This window comes from Cydia amplana, chromosome 20 (genome assembly GCF_948474715.1).
Source record: "Cydia amplana chromosome 20, ilCydAmpl1.1, whole genome shotgun sequence".
NCBI lineage: Eukaryota > Metazoa > Arthropoda > Insecta > Lepidoptera > Tortricidae > Cydia > Cydia amplana.
The window spans coordinates 4,471,047-4,488,872 of NC_086088.1; the positions used below are offsets into that span (position 1 = coordinate 4,471,047).

The 17,826-nt window shown below is 41.6% G+C and overlaps 2 protein-coding genes across 2 annotated transcripts in view; both read right to left on the reverse strand.

The window, feature by feature from the left end:
- Positions 1 to 14,541, reverse strand: part of LOC134657538 (protein O-GlcNAcase) — a 57,617-nt gene extending 43,076 nt beyond the window's left edge. The window contains exons 1-8 of the mRNA XM_063513113.1: positions 14,250 to 14,541; positions 14,088 to 14,139; positions 9,949 to 10,177; positions 8,916 to 9,020; positions 7,521 to 7,683; positions 5,398 to 5,526; positions 3,188 to 3,331; positions 1,672 to 1,786 (exon numbers count right to left, since the gene is read on the reverse strand). Coding sequence (XP_063369183.1) covers positions 1,672 to 1,786; positions 3,188 to 3,331; positions 5,398 to 5,526; positions 7,521 to 7,683; positions 8,916 to 9,020; positions 9,949 to 10,177; positions 14,088 to 14,139; positions 14,250 to 14,316 — 1,004 coding nt within the window. The 5' untranslated portion in view covers positions 14,317 to 14,541. The remainder of the gene's footprint in view (positions 1 to 1,671; positions 1,787 to 3,187; positions 3,332 to 5,397; positions 5,527 to 7,520; positions 7,684 to 8,915; positions 9,021 to 9,948; positions 10,178 to 14,087; positions 14,140 to 14,249) is intronic.
- Positions 10,398 to 11,578, reverse strand: LOC134657663 (uncharacterized). The gene is made up of 2 exons (XM_063513225.1): positions 10,861 to 11,578; positions 10,398 to 10,528 (listed from the first exon to the last, which is right to left on the reverse strand). The coding sequence occupies exons 1-2, from the start codon at positions 11,576 to 11,578 to the stop codon at positions 10,398 to 10,400; spliced, it is 849 nt and encodes a 282-aa protein (XP_063369295.1).
- Positions 14,542 to 17,826: the final 3,285 nt, after the last annotated feature.

Below are 17,826 nucleotides of genomic sequence, written 5' to 3' on the forward strand. Positions count from 1 at the left end.
TGGTAATACTTGGGAGGAAACATACTTGTCAGCTGAGACAGGACTATCATTAGTATCGAAATGGTTGGATCACAATCTTCTCACTCTAAATATGAACAAAAGCTATCACATCCCATTCTCAAAGACATCAGTCTCCTCTGCTCCGCTCACATACCACTTAAAGTTACATTCCTGCGACACAAATAACTTAAACTGCTCATGTGGGTCCATAAGTAGATGCTACACCGTCAAGTATCTGGGCCTTATCGTTGATGAACACCTTTCTTTTAAACAACACTTGACTAGTCTATCCAAAAAAGTGAGAAAACTGATTTATTTAGTGAAACGGCTGCGGGACTGTTCACCTCTAAGTGTCCTTCGCGTTGTCTACCATGCCCTGTGCCAATCTGTTATACAATATTGTATTGCAGTCTGGGGCAGCGCAGGTAAGACGGCACTCCTAGAACTAGAGCGTGCGCAACGTGCTGTCATCAAAGTCATGCTAAGAAAACCTTTTAGATTTCCTACCGACTTGCTGTATAATGAAACGGGGATCCTCAGAGTCAGACAATTATTTATTTTCAGCGCAGTGTGTAGAGTTCATAAAAGTATTACAAATTTACCGGTAAGAGACCTCATTTTGAGCAGACGTATATATAGAGTCCCGGTACCTGCTGTCCATACATCTCACGCCAAGAGGTTTGCTTCCCATATGCACCCATTTATATATAACTCTGTTTGCAAAATTATCGATCTAAAAACGTGTACTTTATCAAATGTTAAATCTAAACTCAAAAAATGGTTTGTGACCCTATCCTACAATGATACGGAAAATATAATACGTTCTTATGTTTAGGTCTGTCATCATCTAGTCCTTACTCGCTCTCCTACACCTTACACACACACACACACACACACACACACACACACACACACACACACACACACACACACACACACACACACACACACACACACACACACACACACACACACAGTCGACGCACACACACACACACACACACACACACACACACAGTCGACGCACACACACACACACACACACACACACACACACACACACACACACACACACACACACACACACACACACACACACACACACACACACACACACACACACACACACACACACACACACATACACACCCTAAAAGCATACATTATCACCCTCTTTCACACATCATTTTAATTAGGTTTAGTTACCGTATGTTACCTACTCTTTTGTAAGCCCCAAGATACAGGCTCAGCCTAGTTTGGTGCTTACCGGACACCTTTGTGATTGCCTACCTATTTTATTATAAATAAATTATTCTTATTCTTATTCTTATATAAATAAAAAAATCTATAATCTAAATAAAATGAACTATACGCCGTTGTAATAAGGTTGTATTTACCAAAGCGCCTACCGCGGACCACAGCTCTTCCCTTCCTGCTTCATACTTCAATGCTAACATGAACCAAACGCCGTTGTAATAAGGTGGTGTTTACCTGAGCGCCTGTCGCGGACGGCGGACTCTTCCCTTTATGCTTCATACTTCAATCTATCATGAACCGTACGCCGTTGTAATAAGGTTGTATTTACGAGAGAGCCTATCGAGGACGGCACTCTTCCCTTCATGCTTCAATGCTAACATGAACCGTACGCCGTTGTAATAAGGTGGTGTTTACCTGAGCGCCTGTCGCGGGTGGTAGACATGCTTGCCCAGGGTCACGGGTGCCTCGTCCTCACACACGCCTTGTTCGCTCTCGGACTCTAATTTTATGTCCCATGACACCGCTTCCACTGTAAACAAATAGTGACATTGTTTTTAAACATTGGCAAGACCACATATTATTTATCACATTACAAAGTTTACAGATTTTTAGGGTTCCGTACCTCAAAAGGAAAAAACGGAACCCTTTTAGGACTACTCGTGCGTCTGTCTGTCTGTCCGTCCGAACCCCCTTTCCTTTATCTCCGAAGCTACTGGGTAAAAAAATACACAAAATAGTTCTTTACCTATAGATGACAGGAAAACTTATTACAAATGTGCAGTCAAGCGTGAGTCGGACTTAATGTACGGAAACCTTGGAACGGGAGTCCGAATCGCACTTGGCCGGTTTTTTCTTTTACTTGCTACTTGTCAAATTCCATAATTCTACTTCAACGGGAAGTACACTACTAAGGCATAGTCTGCCGTATCTTTTTATTCCTTTGCCTTCAGTTTTTGTACAGTTCTTGACAGTTCGAAGAAATTTTGAGGTTCCAATAGGGTATGGAACCCAAGAAAAACTGTAAAACTCACTGTGCGTTGGTGCATCAAGACTGCAGCTCGCCCAGTGCGCGAGCGTGCGTATGGCGATCATGTTCGCATTGTATTCGCAGTTGGGATCAGTAGTAACAGAGGGATCATGATTCAGTGTGTTGGGATCAATAGTAACAGGGATCAATACTCACTGTGTGTTGGCGCATCAAGACTGCAGCTCACCCAGTGCGCGAGCGTGCGTATAGCGATCATGTTCGCATTGTATTCGCAGTTGGGATCAGTAGTAACAGAGGGATCATGATTCAGTGTGTTGGGATCAATAGTAACAGGGATCAATACTCACTGTGCGTTGGTGCATCAAGGCTGCAACTCGCCCAGTGCGCGCGCGTGCGTATGGCGATCATGTTCGCGTTATATTCGCAGTTGGGATCAGTAGTAACAGAGGGATCATAACTCAGTGTGTTGGGACCAGTAGTAACAGGGATTAATACTCACTGTGTGTTGGCGCGTCAAGGCTGCAGCTCGCCCAGTGTGCGAGAGTGCGTATGGCGATCATATTCGCAGTTGGGATCAGTAGTAACAGAGGGATCATAACTCAGTGTTGGGATCAGTAGTAACAGGGATCAATACTCACTGTGCGTTGGTGCATCAAGGCTGCAGCTCGCCCAATGCGCGAGCGTGCGTATGGCGATCATGTTCGCATTGTATTCGCAGTTGGGATCAGTAGTAACAGAGGGATCATAACTCAGTGTGTTGGGATCAGTAGTAACAGGGATCAATACTCACTGTGCGTTGGTGCATCAAGGCTGCAGCTCGCCCAGTGCGCGAGAGTGCGTATAGCGATCATGTTCGCATTGTATTCGCAGTTGGGATCAGTAGTAACAGAGGGATCATGATTCAGTGTGTTGCGATCAGTAGTAACAGGGATCAATACTCACTGTGTGTTGGCGCATCAAGACTGCAGCTCGCCCAGTGCGCGAGCGTGCGTATGGCGATCATGTTCGCGTTATATTCGCAGTTGGGGTTGGTGAGGACTCCTCGTAACAGCGGGATCAGCTCTGGCGAACGACCGCAGTACGGACCTGAAACAACATATCGTGTTACTGAGCATTGGTGGACCTTATATCTTTGCGTTAAGGTGTACGAATTCACAACGAGGCGCGTCTTAGTAGAGCCAAAAGTATTTAAACCTTCTGTGCGATAGTTACACTCTATATTTAATCCATAGTCGCAAACAGCAACGGTAGCGTGGTACGCTACAGTCGACGTCAAGATATGTTTACATTTGTCGCCATATTACAAAAGAGTCAGGTGCAAAAGTGTAAGCATATCTTTGACGTCGACTATACGACCATTTTTTTTTATGATATAGGAGGCAAACGAGCAGACGGATCACCTGATGGTAAGCGATTACCGCCGCCCATGGACACCCGCAACACCAGAGGCGTTGTAAGTGCTTTGCCGGTATTTAAGATGGGAGTACGCTCTTTGCGTACCATGTGCGTTGTTGGCATAATTCATAATTCGTTTATTGTCTGTAGAACAAGGGTATATACAATGATGGAACATTAAAATATAGAATCACCATGGTCTTGCCATTAGGCGTACAAACAGTCAAACTTATAACTATAACTACTTATTACTACTCATATCAGTTTAGAGTTACCTCTTCTAACATGTTGTGGTGAACGTCTACAAAATATGGACCTTAGAAGATTAAAAATAAAGACTATTTGTAACCCATTCAGCGCTAATCACGATACAAAGTAGTTTTTCCTCTACATACCATTTTCGCTACATACCGGGAAGCCCATGTCATCGCCTTGGAGCGTAGCTTAGCGGTAAATGTGATAAAGTTACCTAGGAATATCCTCTTCTGGTCGTAGTCATTCGCGTGGAGATTGTCCCAGATGACCGGCGGTCGCCGCAGCACGGCGGTTATCTCTTCTATACATTCCGTGGTCAGCGTCTTGGAAATGTAGACTTTAAGAACTTCATAATAAGGAATATTTTAAGGTTACCTAAGAAAATTCTCTTCTGGTCATAGTCATTCGCGTGGAGATTGTCCCAGATGACCGGCGGTCGCCGCAGCACGGCGGTTATCTCTTCTATACATTCCGTGGTCAACGTCTTGGAAATGTAGACTTTAAGAACTTCATAATAAGGAATATTTTAAGGTTACCTAAGAAAATTCTCTTCTGGTCATAGTCATTCGCGTGGAGATTGTCCCAGATGACCGGCGGTCGGCGCAGCACGGCGGTTATCTCTTCTATACATTCCGTGGTCAGCGTCTTGGAAATGTAGACTTTAAGAACTTCATAATAAGGAATATTTTAAGGTTACCTAAGAAAATTCTCTTCTGGTCATAGTCATTCGCGTGGAGATTGTCCCAGATGACCGGCGGTCGCCGCAGCACGGCGGTTATCTCTTCTATACATTCCGTGGTCAGCGTCTTGGAAATGTAGACTTTAAGAACTTCATAATAAGGAATATTTTAAGGTTACCTAAGAAAATTCTCTTCTGGTCATAGTCATTCGCGTGGAGATTGTCCCAGATGACCGGCGGTCGCCGCAGCACGGCGGTTATCTCTTCTATACATTCCGTGGTCAACGTCTTGGAAATGTAGACTTTAAGAACTTCATAATAAGGAATATTTTAAGGTTACCTAAGAAAATTCTCTTCTGGTCATAGTCATTCGCGTGGAGATTGTCCCAGATGACCGGCGGTCGGCGCAGCACGGCGGTTATCTCTTCTATACATTCCGTGGTCAGCGTCTTGGAAATGTAGACTTTAAGAACTTCATAATAAGGAATATTTTAAGGTTACCTAAGAAAATTCTCTTCTGGTCATAGTCATTCGCGTGGAGATTGTCCCAGATGACCGGCGGTCGCCGCAGCACGGCGGTTATCTCTTCTATACATTCCGTGGTCAGCGTCTTGGAAATGTAGACTTTAAGAACTTCATAATAAGGAATATTTTAAGGTTACCTAAGAAAATTCTCTTCTGGTCATAGTCATTCGCGTGGAGATTGTCCCAGATGACCGGCGGTCGGCGCAGCACGGCGGTTATCTCTTCTATACATTCCGTGGTCAGCGTCTTGGAAATGTAGACTTTAAGAACTTCATAATAAGGAATATTTTAAGGTTACCTAAGAAAATTCTCTTCTGGTCATAGTCATTCGCGTGGAGATTGTCCCAGATGACCGGCGGTCGCCGCAGCACGGCGGTAATCTCTTCTATACATTCCGTGGTCAACGTCTTGGAGATCACTTTGGGTCCTGCGGATAAAATTATACATTGTGGTGTCAAATTAATCCATCAGGCTTTTGTATATGAAGGAAAACTAAAAGAAAGTATAATAGGGTATTTGACTACTAGTCAAATCAGTTTCTTTATTCGAACTGTCAAAACGATTTTGCTACTATAGAATTTATATGAAACACTAGCATGTGACGTCACTAGGTTGAGCAGTGCTGGGTCAAGTCATAGAGAAATATAGTAAGACAAGAGTGCTCACTCCATACATCAGTTCAGACTATTAATTTCAGTGTCTACATCTAGCATCGAGTAGCGGAACTATCAGTACTGCTACTTGACAATAGATGTAGCACCGACCGGAAAGTCTTATCTCAACAGCATAAGACTTTCCGGTCGGTGCTACATCTATTGTCAAGTAGCAGTACTGATAGTTCCGCTACTCGATGCTAGATGCTAATAGTCTTTTTGGTACTAAAACTGATGTATTGAGTGAGCACTCTTATGTATTTTTTTCTCATGGTCCTGCGGATAAAATGATACATTGTGGTGTCAAATAAATACGTCCTGAGCTTTTGTATACGAAGGAATACTAAAGGCAAGTATAATGGGGTATTTGACTACTAGTCAAATCAGTTTCTTTTTTCGAACTGTCAAAACGATTTTGCTACTATAGAATTTATATGAAACACTAGCATGTGACGTCACTAGGTTGAGCAGTGCTGGGTCAAGTAGACCTACCTGTCCACATGATGTCGATCTGTTGAGACAGCGTGGTTCCCAGCGTGTTGAGGTACTCGGAGCTGTTGACGGTTGGCACGGCCCGGGTTGAGCAGTGCTGGGTCAAGTAGACCTACCTGTGCCCATGATGTGGATCTGTTGAGACAGCTTGGTCCCCAGCATGTTGAGGTACTCGGAGCTGTTGACGGTTGGCACGGCCCGGGTTGAGCAGTGCTGGGTCCAGTAGACCTACCTGTCCACATGATGTCGATCTGTTGAGACAGCTTGGTCCCCAGCGTGTTGAGGTACTCGGAGCTGTTGACGGTTGGCACGGCCCGGGTTGAGCAGTGCTGGGTCAAGTAGACCTACCTGTCCACATGATGTCGATCTGTTGAGACAGTGTGGTTCCCAGCGTGTTGAGGTACTCGGAGCTGTTGACGGTTGGCACGGCCCGGGTTGAGCAGTGCTGGGTCAAGTAGACCTACCTGTCCACATGATGTCGATCTGTTGAGACAGCTTGGTCCCCAGCGTGTTGAGGTACTCGGAGCTGTTGACGGTTGGCACGGCCCGGGTTGAGCAGTGCTGGGTCAAGTAGACCTACCTGTCCACATGATGTCGATCTGTTGAGACAGTGTGGTTCCCAGCGTCTTGAGGTACTCGGAGCTGTTGACGGTTGGCACGGCCCGGGTTGAGCAGTGCTGGGTCCAGTAGACCTACCTGTCCACATGATGTCGATCTGTTGAGACAGCTTGGTCCCCAGCGTGTTGAGGTACTCGGAGCTGTTGACGGTTGGCACGGCCCGGGTTGAGCAGTGCTGGGTCAAGTAGACCTACCTGTCCACATGATGTCGATCTGTTGAGACAGTGTGGTTCCCAGCGTGTTGAGGTACTCGGAGCTGTTGACGGTTGGCACGGCCCGGGTTGAGCAGTGCTGGGTCAAGTAGACCTACCTGTCCACATGATGTCGATCTGTTGAGACAGCTTGGTCCCCAGCGTGTTGAGGTACTCGGAGCTGTTGACGGTTGGCACGGCCCGGGTTGAGCAGTGCTGGGTCCAGTAGACCTACCTGTCCACATGATGTCGATCTGTTGAGACAGCTTGGTCCCCAGCGTGTTGAGGTACTCGGAGCTGTTGACGGTTGGCACGGCCCGGGTTGAGCAGTCCTGGGTCAAGTAGACCTACCTGTCCACATGATGTCGATCTGTTGAGACAGCTTGGTCCCCAGCGTGTTGAGGTACTCGGAGCTGTTGACGGTTGGCACGGCCCGGGTTGAGCAGTGCTGGGTCCAGTAGATCTACCTGTCCACATGATGTCGATCTGTTGAGACAGCTTGGTCCCCAGCGTGTTGAGGTACTCGGAGCTGTTGACGGTTGGCACGGCCCGGGTCGAGCAGTACTGTGTTGGGCAGAGGAGGAAGCGAGGGCAGCCGAGGTGTTGGTGGATCTCGTTTGTTACTGACACCTGTATGAAAACAATGATAAGATTTTTAGCCGACAAAAGAATCAACTTATTTAGATGTTCGAATGATTTCGAACAAAAATTGGAGAAGGTAAAATGGATGCAAACAGTAAAAGAAAGAAACAAATGGAAAGCTATCGAGGAGGCCTACGTCAAAGGACAAGTTGAAGTAAAAGTTTATAAACCAAATTAATGAATACCTACTATGTACTAGCTTCAATAATAAAGGCTAATTACAATGACACTGAAGTCAGTCTTAGCCTTATTTATTTACAAGCTTTTATTTACCTTCACCTGTCCCGTTGTTTGTCTCTAATCAAATCTTGCAAGTTAAATTTGACCCACTTCCCGGTTTCCTATGAAGCTGAAAATTTGCATATGTGTGTAAGTCGGGTGACAGTGCAATATTATGGTACCATGGAGCTGATCTGATGATGGAGACAGCAGGTGGCCATAGGAACTCTGTGATGAAACAACGCAACCTAATTGTGTTAGGGGTTTTTAGAATTGTCTCGATGAGTATTAGTTGTCTGTTGTATGAAAAGTACAGTCAGCGATAAAAGCTTGAACCAAAAATGAAATTCTTGCCATAAACTTATTTTTATGCTACACGTAGACTTACAGTCACAATAGTAATCATCAGACATCAGACATAAGGACAACATAGAGAGAAAGTGCATACACCCATCTCAAAAGCCTGCAACCTACAACCCTCTGTTGTTGAGGGTGTCCATGGACGACGGTGATTGCTTACCATCAGGCGATTCTTCTGCTTGTTTGCCTCCTATATCATTACCGGCCAAGTGCGAGTCCCGTTCCAAGGATTCCGTACATTAACGTGTGCGGGGTACGGATGCAATACAGTTCGTAAACTGCATTGCATCCGTAATTGTGTGTGTTTAGTTTTTTTTAAGATATATTTTATAATAATACTAGTTATAGGTAAGGTGCTATCTTGCCTGAAAATAAAGTTTTTCATTTATTCATTCATTAAGTCCGATTCACGCTTGACTGCACATTTCTTATAAGTTTTCCTGTCATCTATTAGGTAAAGAACTATTTTATATACCTGATTTATTTTTTCAAAATTTTTGACCCAGTAGCTTCGGAGATAAAGGGGGAGGGGGGGGGAATGGTCGGACAGACAGATAGACAGACGCACGAGTGATCCTATAAGGGTTCCGTTTTTTCCTTTTGAGGCACGGAACCCTATAAAACATACGCAGTTTATGTACCTGTGCATGAGCAAAGCTCTGGAAGATCTGCTTGTCTGCCTCACTCATCTCCGGCTCGATGTCATCAAACAAGAGAGCAAAGCAAGTGCAGCCGAACTGGGACACCTGCATGTAATCAATAAATAAGTGTCAGCTGGGCGTTTTTTTTTTGTTGTCCTCTACACTTTTTTTTCAAATTTGGGATTTTTTATGTTATTTCTACTCAGAATCACGAGCTCTTTCTATCCTAATAGGAGGAAAAAAGTGTCCCAAAATTTCCATACATTTTTCGATCTTTCCATTTCGCGACCGCCATACAAAGTCTATGAAAAATGGTGACGAAATGGAAATAAAAACCTTAGGACTTTTTTTCTCCTATTAGGATAGAAAGAGCTCGTGATTCTGAGTAGAAATAACATAAAAAATCCCAAATTTGAAAAAAAAAGTGTAGGGGACAACAAAAAAAAACGCCCAGTTGCACCATCCGCACTTGACAGACTGATCAACGTCACGGCGCGCCGCGGCGGTTTACTATGAAACTTTCCATACAATAAAATTTTGCGAACTCTTTAACGATGTCAAACAGTTTGCAACAGACCCTAAGGACCATCGGCTTCTGGGCCCGACAGGTTGTTGGTTTCAACATACGTTACATGTTATGGTAACAACATACTCGTACATGTGTTTGTCTATATATTATCAATTTCACACCAAGTTATATTTAATCATTGTAAATTTTGAATAAGATAATATAGGGACTCGATATATAGGTACCGTTTCTTAGCAAAACTTATTAGTTTCATTTCTCGTATTTGTCTAAAAATTAAAATAATCCACAGTGTATAATATACAATTATGTAGGCTTTGTCAGTTGAATATTAGAACAAATCAGCTACAGACTTTGATAAAGGCTTTGTGAATTTTAAACATTTTGGTTTATTGAGTTGTCTTAAAACAAATAAAGTATACTTGCACCATTACTTAGGTTTCATAAATAGGTATAAAAAAATGTGCTTTTCCAATATCAGTAGCCGATAAATATAACTTTGCATACCTGTTCAAGTTTCCTCTTCAAGGTGGTAATTTCCTTCTGGCTGCTATATGTGATATCCAGGCCCGGAGACAGAGCATAACAGAACGTAATGCCCTGAGCCCTGGCCGCAGAGATCAGGGACGTGAGGTGCTCCGCCTCCTCCACTGTGTACAACTCTCTCCAATAGGCACGGTGCTTGTAGTCGTCTTTTGGAGCGTACACATACATGTCTAGGCCCCATTTTTTTTGTCTGGAAGATTTTGTCATTAATATGGTGCTTACTGTAAACCCTTTGTGCATGATATGATACATTTTTGTTTATTTCTCATGAAAAAATGTACCAAAAAAGCCTAAAAATGATGTGTTTCCAATTTTGAACTTTTGGGATTACATGGGTTAAGCTACATTAAAACGATGGATAATCAATATTCGTCAAGAGGGTACAACATAGAAGTTATAGTGAAAGTCAATCAATTTTTGTGTATTATGGCTCCATCAGGGCTTGATGATTCCGCCAGTGTCGAGGTTGGATAACACACGGCCAGTATGATAAAGATCGTCGGTGATGTATAGACGGTGTTCGGTAGAGTATCCATCCACCCTACAAACAAACACAAGCAATTCAACCTACGGACAACACAACTACTTCCAATTGTTAAAGACCTCACAAACCAGACAACGTTTATTGTATATATATATATATATTATTAAGGTTATTATAACGTTTACTAGACCCATCATCTGTCAGAATGCTCATAATTCACAGTTTGAACTCATTCTTAGTTAGGAATTTATTTAAAATACCACCAAATGTGGTATAAACTAGGGTTAGCAGGAAGTTAATATTTATAGGACGGCTTATCTCACGTGGGAGAAAATCATATATTGGATAACGTATTAAGGGGCATTCCAGAAGTATATGGTTAGTGGTACCTTCGTCCAGTCCACACTCACAGATAGAGCTATCCCTTATTCGGCTCTTGGCCAGGCGCACTGGCGAACAAATATGTCCAAGTCGTAATCTGATAATATTCGAGGTAACAACCTTAGAATAGCCTTTGTGCTTGAAGAACCAGGGTTTAGGAGGGATATTTGGCTGTATGTTACCGTAATGTTGACCCTTGGCTCTACGTGAGAGCTGCCATAATTTATTCCATTTTTCAAATAGAAGACATCTTATCGAAGATCTTATGTCGCGAGTAAAGCATTTTTGGTCAGAAGCGAAGCTCTGGTGTATGGCAGCTTTAGCACATTGGTCCACGACCTCGTTGCCCGTTATGCCTGAATGGCTAGGGATCCATGCCAACACTACTTGCAAATTGGCATCATGGCATTCTCTAAGTTTATCTTTTATTTTTAAAGTTAGGTAGAAGTTATCCTTGGAGTGAAATGGTAGTCTCTTCAAATCCTGTAGGCAGCTCAGAGAATCAGTCAAGATTATACTTTTGTCTTGATTGTGCGATTTAATGTAGGTGATAGCTTCATATAGAGCGACTGCTTCGCCAGTAAATATTGAGGCTTGTGGAGGGCTTTTATTATTGAGTACTATTTTATATTTTGGGATCCATACCGCTGATCCTACGGATTCTCTTGGGTTTATTTTAGAGGCATCTGTGTAGACCTGTAGCCATCCCTTAAATTGACTGTCCATAATTTGGTTAAATACAGTGTTTGCATTGGGTGTTTTTTTAGAAATTCCCAAGTCTAGGACGACTGTGGGTTGAAAAACTAAAGTGTCGTAATTAAAGCAGAATATTTGATTCTTGTCAAATTGGTAATAATTTATATTGCAATACTTTTTGTAAGCTTTAATTAATGGGGGGAGTTCTTTATTTTTCCAGTACTTAGAGACAGGAGATATATCCAGTAGGGCTTTACATTTTGCTAACAGTGGATGATTCTCATATTGTGTTATATTTATGAAAAATCTGTCGGCCAAATACTGTCTGCGCAATATAAGAGGGGGATCTAGACATTCCACTTGCAGAGCATTTGTTGGAGATGACCTCATTGCACCAGTCACAATTCTCAGGCACTTAGCCTGGATTCTATCCAGTTTGCCCAGTGCTTTCATATTACAGGGTTCCAAAATGAAACTAGCATAGTCAAAGTGGCTTCGAACTATAGCATTATATAGAATTTTCTGGGTGTACGGATGAGCCCCCCAGCGTACGCCAGACAGTGAGCGCATAGCATTAACACTTATTTCGCATTTTTTTGCAATATAGTCCAGATGGGGTTTACCAGTCATTTTAGAATCGAGCAGAACTCCCAGAAATTTAACCGAGTTAACAATTTCAATTTCTTGCCCCTCCAAGGAGAGTTCTATAGGTGGAATGTTTTTTTTGCGAGTGAATACTACAGCTTTACATTTGGGGACGGATAGGGTAAGTCCATGAGCTTCAAGGTAATCTCTTAGGTAGAACAGGGCCGAGGCCAGTCGGGACGAGCAGTCTGCAAAAGATGAGGAGTTCTTGTATAGGACTATATCGTCCGCATATTGCAAAATATTGCAGAAGGAGTCTACCGTGGGTTCCAGATCATAAGTATAGAGACTATATAAGATGGGGCTGAGGACAGACCCTTGGGGGAGGCCCTGCCATACTGGCCTGGGAGGAAGTACATTGCCATTTGATCGGACACATATGTATCTGGCCATAAACAAATTGCTAATTAAATTTTCAGTCTTGGAGGGATATTTAACCGTTCCATTTTTTGTTTAAGTAGTGAGAGGTTGACGTTATCATATGCAGCTGCAATGTCCAGGAAGACCGCTATAGTTTGCTCATTATTGCTGAAGGCCAGCCGAATATCTGTGGTTAGAATGCTGAGACTGTCAACAGTGCCCCTGCCCCTGCGAAATCCGAATTGCGAGTTAGCTAGTAAATTGCGATTTTCAAGAATCCATTCTAGACGGTTTTTGATTGCATGTTCCATTATTTTAACTACAACTGAGGAAAGTGCTATTGGGCGATATGATGAGGCTTCTTTTGGGTCTTTGCCGGGTTTTAGTATAGGGATGACAATTTGGGTTTTCCAGGGTTCGGGAACAGTTCCGGTGATGAACACATGGTTTATTATTTTCAGTAAGTACTCTTTAGTGGTTTTAGAGGATTGGGTTATAAATGAGAACGGTATCCCATCGATGCCAGGAGAGGAGTCCTTTAGGTGGTCCATAGCACATAATAATTCTGGGTAGGAAAAAGGGTCGTTCATTTTATCTGTGCTTTGGTCCGCTGGTATGGATTGCGGGAAGAAGTCTTCATTTGGAACAAAGGGAGGAGATAATTTATCTATAAATTCTGGAAGCCAAGTATTAGTATCATTGCATAAGGGGTCATTACCAGTTTGGCTCCTCCGGAATGCCTTTATTTTTTTCCATACTAATGTAGATGGCGACCTTGGAGATAGGGACTTACAGAAACTGGACCAACCTTCAGCCTTTTTTTTTGCAAGTAGCCTCTTGGATCTAGCGTTCGTTTTTTGTAGGTTTAAGAAGTTTTCCATAGTGAAATTTTCAGAGTAGATTTTCTCTGCTTTTTTACGGTCTTTTATTATATTTGTACACTCCAGGTCCCACCAGGGGGGAGAAGGAATCTTGCGGGCTTTTGTGTTTTTAATAGGAATAGATTCATCCGCAGACTGGCAGATGTGCTCTATAAAATTAGTGTACAATTCTGCAAAATTATTGTGATTAATTTCAGGCATTGCCTTTATTCTATTTTCTAAGTTAGAGGAGTATTTACTCCAGTCAGCCTGTGCCGTTTTGTATTTTAGGAGTGGATGAGGTACATGAGCCGGGGGACAGGGTCTAAGGATGGTGGATAATATGGGGAAGTGATCACTACCATATGTATTGTTTAACACTTTCCAAGAGGTTGAGGAGGCCAAGTTTGCGGAAGCTAGAGTGAGATCCAAAGCACTGGGGTTTTGCAGCGGAGATGCCCTCCTAGTATTCGATCCGTGAAATAGTGAAAGTAATACATGTAATTGATTTATTAGACTGATTTATGTCAAATTTTAATTTTACTTAATAAGAATGTATACAATTCAACATAAATATGGTAAATATTCAAATACTAACAAGAATGTTGGGTAATTTGTTTACATTATCACTCTGTCACTTTCTAGTCATAATTATAAGTATCAGCAGTACTTACTTTTGAAAAAGATCTTTCCGCTGCTCCGTGGTCCACGGGCGACCGTAAAAGCCTGCAAATAGTTGACCACAGGTCATTCACACCGTTCTTAATTCCTAACATAGCTATAAAACTATACATAGTCCACGAAGCTTTACTTTACAGGCTTATATCTAAATTTACCTTCAACAACTCCACATATGAAGTCTTTCCGGCTAGCATTTGCTTCGTCTGGCGAGTTTTCAGTCATTTTTACAGTAAAATCGGCGATTGAACTCTCAAAATAATGATCGTTATGGTGGAAAGTTTAGACACGAGCGTCGGTGGTGGAAAGCTACGCCTTATTATGACTCCGAAGAAACAGATAGCATTAGCAGTAACCGTATAATGGTTCTCTAGATCTTGGAGCCCCGGTTGACCCGTATCAGGCGTAAATCATTGAACTACTTTGTCCCGTAAATGGAAATAATAGAAACGGAGAACGGAGGAATATGATGCAGTGTTGCCAGATGAAATTTGAAATATTCAGTAGAAAAAAATCGTTTTAGCAGTAGATAGGGGAAAAAAGCAGTAGATTTAAAAAGTGATGTCTGCAATAGGTAAAATTTAAAATAAATAAATTATGCTCTGACCTGACACCAACCTCCCATAGAAAATTTGTTTTTTTTTTCCTTTTTCTGCTGACAAACTGGGCGTAATTGAGTATTGCTGGCAAACTAAATTGTCAGTAACAGTAAAATGAAGAGTATCATTCTGTCTCTTACTTCTGTTATTACCCTATGCGCGCACGAGCAACTTTGTCGCCGCGACTTTGTGTTTTGTCTCTGTCGCACTTGACTTCGACACTTGAGTGCGACAAAGACAAAACACAAAGTCGCGGCGACAAAGTTGCTCGTGCGCGCATAGGGTTATAATTAATAAATGAGCACAAGTTTTTTTTCTACTCATCATTCGCTTGCCCTTTATCCCATTCATTTGGGGTCGGCGCAGCATGTGTTTTTCTTCCATACCTCTTTCTCGCCCGTCATCTCATCATTTACTTGCGTTCGTTTCATATCATCTCTCACACAGTCCAGCCACCTTTTCCTCGGTTTTCCTCTCCCGTTAATTCCCTCCACATTCATTCGTAATACCTTTCTCGTCACATGACTCAGTCCATCCATCTTTTCCTCGGTTTTCCTCTCCCGTTAATTCTCTCCACATTCATTCGTAATACCTTTCTCGTCACATGACTTTCATCCGCATCACATGCCCATACCACGCTAGGCGATTCGCTCTTACTTTTTCTACTATGGGTGCAACATTCCGAGTAGGCTTCCTCTTATACTCGTATACTCATTCCTTATCCTATCCATTCTTGTCACACCACACATCCATCTTAACATTCTCATTTCCGCTACATGCAATCTCTTCTCATCCGTCACCTTTAGGGCCCAACACTGATCCATACATGACGACAGGTCTTATGATGGTTTTATAATTGATACCCCTCGTTTTCGAAAAATCAGTAGCTCACCAGCAAAAAGCAGTAGATCAGTAGATATTTTTAAAATCAGATAGATTTACTGCTTAATCAGTAGATCTGGCAACACTGATATGATGTGTCAAAATGTAATAGGTGTTTTAAGGTGCAAAAACCGGTTGCTGAGAAACCATAGTGAGAAACAGCTGTAGACTGAGAAGTAATTATTAAGAGAGATAGTTTTTAATAAAATAACGAACAATAATAAACATTATCTTATTATTTTATTGTTTTATTTGTATGAATGTTGATATCCTGCTTTAATAAAAGTTTGTAAATTTTTTATTTAATATTAGTCATTGAATGTGGCTGTATAAAGAACCTTATACTTAATTTCGTTCATTTCTTTGCAATATAATTTGCGGGATTAATAAATACTATACTTAATAAATGTAACAAATGATAATTTATTTCAGTATTGTTTTGTCCAATCTCATTTATAATATTTTTATTTTTAGGCATCGTGATCTACATTTTCGTAACTAGCAATACTGAGCTGTAAAGGCGCCATTTTCAATGTCAATGCGATAGTCCGGATAATTTTTATTTTATCATGATTTTATCACAAAATCGTGTATGGTCAAGTGTAGGTGATAAATTATTATTCATTGCTTTATGTTTGATTCAAGCACCTCTTTACTCGAAAGTTATGGATTGAAGAGTAACACACCATAGAAATAAGGTAAGAAAACTAAACACCCATTTTTTTCATCTCATTTTATTAATTTCTCCTATTTCACATGTTTACACTTAAAATATAAAAACTCGAGATCGTTTAGGTTAAACGTTTATGGATTTCACTGAGACCTCAACGGCTGTGTTTCCAGGTGTGTACATGCAGGGCGTTTGCGGGCTCGCTTTCCGCCCAGAGGGAGTTGTTAGAGTTAGCCCAAGTCAAGTTGGCAGCGATTTTGATAATCCAGACCACGTCCAGACTGTGCAAGTGTTAACTAAAAGTCATAATTTCATAGAAGTTTGATGTTTAAAACGACACATAAGCACAGTGGTCTAGGCCAGCGGTCGGCAACATGCGGCCCGCGGGCAGCATGCGGCCCGCAAACCTCTCACTTGCGACCCATATGGGCCTCCCTGGCTATTTTGTATGTAATATTGACACACGACAATGTCTGATAAAGTCATAAATATTAACAAAATGTGGCCCGCGTCAACTTCGTTAAAAACTACTGTGTACTAAAAGGTTGCCGACCGCTGGTCTAGGCTATCAAAATCGTTGCCAACTTAGCTTGTTCTAACTCTAGTTCTCATACGATTTCTCATTACACTATAGTGTGACTAGGGGCTCTGTGAGCTGTACTTCGGGAGCAGTACTTAAAACTCTAAAAATGTATGGCTCCGCCATTTTGAAAAATTTCAAAAAATCAATTCAATTATTTTTACTTAATCATCGAACATGCTCACAAAATTTCACGAGAATCGGTTGCCACTTTTTGAGAACATCCGGACATATGAAAGCATTAGCTGAAACTGAGACTTTCGCTAATGCTCGGTCAATAACATGTCGCAGATGGTCCCATTTAAATTTAGTCGTGATCAGAGATAAAGTGTTAATGAGGTAGTGTACCTACCTACTTATAGTCTAAACGATCCCTTAAATTATAATTATACTAACTTACGATTGCAGTATTATACGATCCTTTGTGACGGGTGCATATCTTGGCTCTCTGCAACGATTATCAGATCATCAGAATCCGGGGCAGAAAGTAATATAGTAGTAATCGTATCCATCATAAAGGACCCTGTATTCAGAGATCATTCATCACATCTAAACTTCCGACATAGCTTTCTAGCTCAATTGGTACACCACTTATTTTAAAGGATCTACATGCATTGACAACCTTATGATTCTTATGAACAATAGTAGGTTTACTGCACCTGTTTTTATTGGTCAGCCGCCATATTGGTACTAGATAGGTATACATTATTTAGTGATCAAATTGCTGTGGTGTTTATAGACCTTCTTATCTTATATAGGTAAGTTTAAATTTACTTAAGAGTAGGTACAAATGCTTGACCAATTTATTTTTAGTTTAATGACTAGACATAATACAGGACATTTCAATGACCTATTTAAAGCTTATTATTTACATTGATTTATTAAAATATATTTACAACAAAAAACGCCTAGCCTACTTGAGTATTTTAATTTGTATTTAATACTTTATGCAACATATTGGATAGGCAATCAAAAACATTAACGACAACCCAATGTCTTAACAG